Genomic DNA, 7,099 nt, shown 5'->3' on the forward strand with positions numbered 1-7,099 from the left:
AAAAGCCTCCAAATTGGACATTTGTCAAAGGAGTGTTTATGCTAAGAGCAGTGCGTTGGTATCTTCCAATGTGAAATGAAATGTCAAACCGTCATACATAGAGCCATAATCTCAACACTATTAACAAGTTGTCAAAATAACAAAGAAAACTAAGTTGTGGTTATGGTTCTATGGATGACATCAATTCGTGTTCGGTTCTTTTTGTTCGACTTAACCGTTGCTTGGAAGATACCTATAGTGTTCCAGTTCGTTTTGTTCTGGATTCTGATAGCCAACACCCCAGCGAGGTTTGTGTTATTCGATTTGTGTCCGAATTCGAAGTGTAACCCTCTATCGAAAAAAAAACATCCGAAAAATCATGCTCTGCCTGCATACATATATGCGAAAGTATTTGTTGCGACAATAGATCAGTGTCAAATAGCGGTTTCTTCTCTCAAAAAGTGTCAAATGAGTTGTCAATTTCACAAAGCTAACCTCAAAAGATGTTTCGTTCACAGAGCCGCCCCTTGAAATGTATGAAAATTTGTGTGGCATCTCACCATCCAATACTTTTTTTGTTCGATTTGAGGTTAGCTTTGTGAAAATGACAACTTATTTGACAGCTCAAACGACATTGACAATGATCTATATCGACTTGAATTGTTGCTTTATCATTTTTTATCATTTATAGGTGCCTATGTAATTTTGAGTGCCAACGAGCATCAGCGGGGGTTGGAGCATTTTCGTGATGAAATGAGTCAGGATGTCAGGAATGACTTGACAATCAGAGTAAATACTCAACAATCATCGCTCTTTGTTAGCTCGATGAAGCTCACAGTTTTTATAATGCGATCGATAAGAGCATATCACTGCTTCTAGCATGAACATAGAAAATATTCGGAGGCTGATTTAATCACAGTAGGAAGTGTGTCCTTGTCCTTGTACAGTTAAATGATTTATTTTCGTTGTATGGGTAAAAACATACAATACAAACAATCTGAAGCGGTATTCATGCTAGGAGCAGTGATGTGTCATTTAAGCGATATAGGCAGTGATATAGGCGTATATGGCTCGCATACTACACCTTGCAGTCAGATTATCGTAATAATATGTTATAAATTCGAAATGTGAAAAATCATCCACAGAGAACCCTAACCTCAACGTATGTGCTGTGAAAATGAGCAGGCACTTTGCTCATGTTTGAAAATAGAAACAAAAGTTCTAATGGTTTTCATGGGTTTCTTGTAAAATAATGAGCACATACAAGAAACAATCAGAATTTCACCTTTTATTCATTGGAAATACATTAAATGAAACGTTTTTGTAGATCCGGAAAAAACATAAAATTAAACGGCATCTCAATAATTTCAATTTTTTTCACTTAGTTGAGGTTAGGGTTCTCTATGGATGTGTATCTTATACAAACCAAGGGCCGTCTCAATAGAACAAACTGACAAATTAAAATGAAAAATCATATATTTGAATGTGGGTGTGACAGCTCCGTGTACAGACAGTACACGGGACTCTAAATGTCAAAAGTAAAGGGACTCATAATGTCAAAAGCAAAGCAAAGTTGACGTTTTCGTGTAAATGGTGTGTGTGATATAATTTTTCAATGAATTTCGGTCATAATTCCTCTAGGTAGTCTACCTCTATGATACAAACTAATGTTGGGACCACATTACGTCCTACGAATTTCTTATCTAGGTATAATTACTCTTATGTCGATTTATTCTTTTTCTTTGCATTATGTACGGATGTGTTTATTTACAATGATGAATTTGTACAATCGCTGGTTTGATTATCAGTTTTGTTGAATCCAATTTATTTTTGTCGTCTCACATCCACAAAATCCAAATAGAAAATCAATGCAAAACAAAACACAAGAAAATTAGTTGAAAAAAAATCATGCCATGTACACCCTCTCAGCGAACCACTCCGAAAAATCATACCGAAAACTGTCGATTGAAGTGTCAAAAGTGGCAATTCTCCTCGTTACATCACGTTTTTTGATTAACAGAGAGTTTTAGGTCGAAAATTTACTTGAAAATGTTAAATAATTTACAGTCAATTGTTTAGATATCGCTGAATAAATAGACTCAAGCGAATTCTGACCATTGAGAATAATTAAAAATGAACGATAGTAAACAGGTTAGTAGCTAGTTAGTTCTCATTTCGTGTAGTCCCTAGACTTTTTCTTTGGCTATCGAAATTTCATTGATTTATTTTTGTACAATTGCACCGATGATTTTTTTAGCAGTTTGACAAGAGTCAGTTTGACAATTAATTTGCGTTCTTTCGATATTATAGTTGTTGAAATGCTAAATTCGTACAATGCGAAACAAACAGTGTGAATTGACTCTTGATCATTGCTGATGTCATAAAACATTTTGCTTGTGAAAATCAATAATCAATTTTCATTTACACAAAATCATGTGTGTCCTCTGTGTGTAGCGTTTAATTTTTAATTTTTATTTTGTTTTCAGTTTATCGTCAGCTTCGTACAATAAATTGTTTCCTTTAAATTTTCCTTTTCGTTATTTTAAATTGAACTGTGCATCGCAATTACGTATATTATATTTGCAACACTAATTTTAAGTCAAGTTGATCCTATTATTATTTTGCGTCTTACGCGCAGTTAACATTTTAAAAGAACCATCCAAATCATTTATCGGACGAATAAAAAAAAATTGAAAATTCTAAACAAAAACTTTAAAAATAATGGCGGCATATTTGAATCGTACCATATCGCTGGTCACTGGTAATGGGACTTCTTCATCGACATACGATGCAAACTCGTTGACGGATTCACCGCGTAATTTACACAACACATCCACCGAAAATTCTCCGCTCCAGGTTTTTGTACGAGCTAAAAAACGGATCAACGACATCTTCGGTGAAATCGAGGAGTACGTGGTGGAAACAGCTCGCTTCATTGATGGTAAACAACCGAATTCAATTTTAACGAACTCTATTCATGTAACAGCGATTGTCATCCATTTACAGAACATCCGGCCGAAGTGAAAATTGTCGACGTAGAAGAATCACAACAGTTCCAAAGCTATGTGCAGAAAGTGGCTGGAATACGATCGGTACTATCGCGAGATCACATGAAAGTTGCATTTTTCGGCCGAACATCGAATGGAAAGAGTTCGGTTATCAATGCTATGTTAAGAGAACGGATACTTCCGTCCGGAATCGGTCATACGACAAACTGTTTCTGTCAGGTCGAAGGTGTGGACGGAAAGGAGGCATACCTGGTCAAAGAGGATTCGGACGAGAAATTGAATGTCATCGTTAGTCGAAAAATGAATTTTGATGTTGTCATTGTTGCTCAGTAAGCCAATTTTCATTGCAGAACATCAAACAGCTTGCCAACGCATTGTGCCAGGAGAAGTTGAGCGAAAGTTCGTTGGTGAGAATATTTTGGCCGCGAGAACGTTGTAGTTTATTGCGCGACGATGTCGTTTTTGTCGATTCACCTGGCGTTGACGTTTCACCAAATTTGGACGATTGGATTGATAATCACTGCCTGAACGCTGATGTCTTTGTACTAGTTTTAAATGCCGAATCTACGATGACTTTAGCGGTGAGCTGGATGACGACTGGTTATGCGATGGGTCCGTCAATTCAAAAACATTTTCGTTCCAGGAAAAATCTTTCTTCCACGAAGTTTCAAAGCGATTGTCGAAACCGAACATTTTTGTCCTGAACAATCGATGGGATGCATCTGCCTGTGAACCGGAGTTCCAAGAGTCGGTGAGTGAATTGAATTGAGTCGAAATTTATGTTCGTAGCGGTCAGTTTGTTCGAATTTCAAAATGAGAACATCACCGGTCGGAGTGAAACCCTCCGCAGGGTAAATTGTTTCCAACCTCCAGCAATTGTCACGACAATGTTCAGCTCAATCAAAAACTTCGTGCGAAAATTACTACACCGAAATTTCTGGTCAAACAAATCTCTCGCATGGAATCGTATATTCCATTGCCTTACTTCCGTCTCCCACTCTCATAACTGAATTCTTAATTTCTCTTTTCTTTTTTACATCCGGGCAATCAGCGAGAGCTTGAAAAGGTTTGTATTTTGCATACTATTTTCTCATTGATGTTAGAACAGACAATGTTGCTTCAATAACTATTGTTGATACACCGCCGCTTTTATCTGATCACCAAGGGTTTCTGATTGTTTGCCATTTCTCGTCGCTTTTTCCTTTGTCATCATTTCCTTTGTACATCTCCAATATGCTCATTAACAGGTTAAAGCCCAGCACCAGGAACGTTGCGTTGACTTCTTGGTAAAGGAACTTAAAGTCAACACCACAAAAGAAGCCGAAGAACGAGTGTTTTTCGTGTCAGCTCGGGAAACCCTACAGGTGAGAGATGCAGTTTGTATTTGCTTGGTGTTTGGTTTGTACCAATGAGGTCAATCGTTTAGGCTCGAATCCAAGAAGCAGCTGGCCAACCAGCAAACACTGGAGCACTGGCTGAAGGATTCCAGACGCGCTACTTCGAATTCCAGGATTTCGAACGCAAATTTGAGGAATGCATTTCGAAGAGTGCGGTTAAAACAAAATTCGAACAGCACAGCTCCCGAGGAAAGAGTATTGCTCGGTGAGTACAGCTAAATTTTGACTCAAAACCATTACTGAGCAACGTATATATAAAGCACTGATGGTAATGCAAATCCGCGGGAACACACGGAACTCAAGACTGGAGTCTCAAGTTTCAGGAGAATTCAAGTGCAGCCTCGAATGCAGCGCAAGTTCACTTTATTGTAGCATGTACGATTTCAATAGAACTTTTGAGGGAACTTACTCACCCCATTCCACCAACTCTATTGAAATAGTAAGCGCTACACCGAACGAAATATGACACTGCACTTAAATTCAGCCGAAACCTGGGCTCCGTCGTCTACGCGATTCGCTGAAGGTTTGCATTACCTTCAGTGTTTAGATGCTGTGTCGCTGTGACGATATCCATAATTGACAAAAAACCATTTTCCTCTTACATCTAAACAGCGACATGCGAGCCATGCTCGATGGAATCTACGAGCGTGCCGGTGTGATTAGGAACCAAAAAATGGACCAGAAAAAACAGTTAACCGATCGAATAGCCAGCACCGAACAGCATCTGATGAGCGTGACGCGTGAAATGAAATTGAAAATTCACAACATGGTGGAAGAGGTGGAACAGAAAGTGTCCAAGGCATTGAATGAAGAGATCTGGCGTCTAAGCGTACTAGTCGATGAGTTTAATTTACCGTTCCACACGGAACCGCTGGTGATGAACGTTTACAAGAAAGAAATCAATGCGCATGTGGAAACTGGACTTGGATCGAATTTACGGTCAAGATTGTCGACAGCATTGGCTATGAATGTGGAAACAGCTCAACGAGAGATGACCGGTAGGTTGGAATTTCCAATTCTGTGATTCGCGTTTCGGCGAAATTAACCGTCCATATCTTGTTGTGCCAATGTTTACAGATAAGCTCAATTGTTTCGGGCAAAAGAAAATTATTTCCCCTTCAAGTTTGTGTTTGTGGCAAAGTTTTTCCGTTTGTTTTTGGTTTTGTCAATTCGTTTGATTTTGGCTTTGCATGACAATCACTTTCCATTCGAATTATTCGGCTCAAATTTACGAAATCTCTAATGTGTCCGTCTCTCGATACTTTTTTCCAGAACGTATGCACGCCCTGGTACCCAACGAAAAGGTTTCGCTGCAAACGAAACAGATCATGACCCGACCGCAACCATTCGAAATGTTCTACACACTCAACTGTCAAAATCTCTGTTCCGATTTCCAAGAGGACCTCGAATTCCGTTTCTCATGGGGCATAACGGCCATGATTCAACGTTTCACCGGCAAATCGAAAACCGTCAGCAAAGGTGCAATACTGAACAATCACAACAGCAGCAGCAACGTCCCGAAACTAATGTCACCGATGGCAAATGAGCCCAGTTCACCGATGTGCCTTATGCCTCAATCAGGAATCACACCCGAACAATTGTCGCTGATATCACGATTTGCTGTGGCGTCGATTGGTTCGCAGGGAACAGTTGGAGGACTGCTGGTTGGCGGTTTGGTAAGTGTGATTGACTTTTAAGTCATTGCAAGTTGACTTGAAATTGGGAGTTTGAGCTGTTTCAGGTCAGGTTTCTGAACTTGTCTTTCAAATTTGAACCCAGCCTGAACTACAATAGGCCAGCTCGATTTTGGGTCGGGTGCAGGCTTGGGTCAACAACGCTGAGCAAAACACTCAAACTAAACTTTGCAAATTGTTCAATTTCAGCTCCTCAAAACAATCGGTTGGCGTGTATTGGTTGGTGTTGGAGCTCTATACGGCTGTGTTTATTTCTACGAAAGATTGTCATGGACTAACACCGCTAAGGAACGGACATTTAAGAGCCAATACGTACAGCATGCAACCAGAAAATTGAAACTTATTGTAGATCTAACATCGGCGAACTGCAGTCATCAAGTGCAGCAGTAAGTGTTTTTTGTTTGTCAGATTGATGCACGCAAATAAGATTTTAAGTGAACGAAAACTTAACCGGTAATTTGTACCGTTATCCAGTTTTCTCGTTAGTTTTGATCTGTTTAGTAGACGTTGTACACTTTACTGTTCCTGATCATGAAAACAAATGTTTCCCTTGCAGAGAACTCTCCAGCACATTCGCTCGACTATGTCGTGTCGTCGATGCCGCCACAACTGACATGAACGAAGAGCTAAAACAAATCGAAGGCAGCTTAACAGTATTGGAATCGAATCAGAAGCAAATCAAAATGTTGAAAAATAAGGCCAACTACATAACAAACGAGCTGGAGATATTCGAAGCCAATTACATTAAATCCAATTGAAGTGGAAACGAAGTGGCGTTGTATAGTGCGCGACGACGAAATTAGTTTTTGTTTGTTAATATTAAAGAAAAATTAAAAAGATGAAGTGAAATGGAAGGTACGCTACTACTACTTGTTATATAGATAGAATTTTCTTTTAAATAAATGGTGAGAAAAGTACCCAAAAAAAAGAAATTTTGCTGACTTTATATTTATTGGACGATCACAATTCATTGATACATCGACATATGAAATTAAACATGGCCGTTAACCCATTTAATATA

At 39.0% G+C, this 7,099-nt stretch overlaps 1 protein-coding gene across 2 annotated transcripts; it reads left to right on the top strand.

The window, feature by feature from the left end:
• Nucleotides 1-1,933: 1,933 nt before the first annotated feature.
• Nucleotides 1,934-6,997, top strand: LOC119078063 (transmembrane GTPase Marf). Of its 2 annotated transcripts, XM_037185500.1 has the most exons (12): nucleotides 1,950-2,130; nucleotides 2,466-2,920; nucleotides 2,986-3,275; nucleotides 3,338-3,568; nucleotides 3,631-3,738; nucleotides 4,039-4,053; nucleotides 4,235-4,351; nucleotides 4,414-4,589; nucleotides 4,997-5,382; nucleotides 5,657-6,060; nucleotides 6,268-6,464; nucleotides 6,635-6,997. In XM_037185500.1, the coding sequence occupies exons 2-12, from the start codon at nucleotides 2,701-2,703 to the stop codon at nucleotides 6,834-6,836; spliced, it is 2,346 nt and encodes a 781-aa protein (XP_037041395.1). In that variant the 5' UTR covers nucleotides 1,950-2,130; nucleotides 2,466-2,700; the 3' UTR covers nucleotides 6,837-6,997. The 2 variants fall into 2 exon arrangements, with proteins under 2 accessions (XP_037041396.1, XP_037041395.1); XM_037185501.1 differs by lacking the exon at nucleotides 4,039-4,053 and having other exon boundaries at nucleotides 1,934-2,130.
• The last annotated feature ends 102 nt before the right edge of the window (nucleotides 6,998-7,099 follow it).

The sequence above is a fragment of the Bradysia coprophila genome, unplaced genomic scaffold, assembly GCF_014529535.1.
Source record: "Bradysia coprophila strain Holo2 unplaced genomic scaffold, BU_Bcop_v1 contig_24, whole genome shotgun sequence".
Lineage (NCBI taxonomy): Eukaryota > Metazoa > Arthropoda > Insecta > Diptera > Sciaridae > Bradysia > Bradysia coprophila.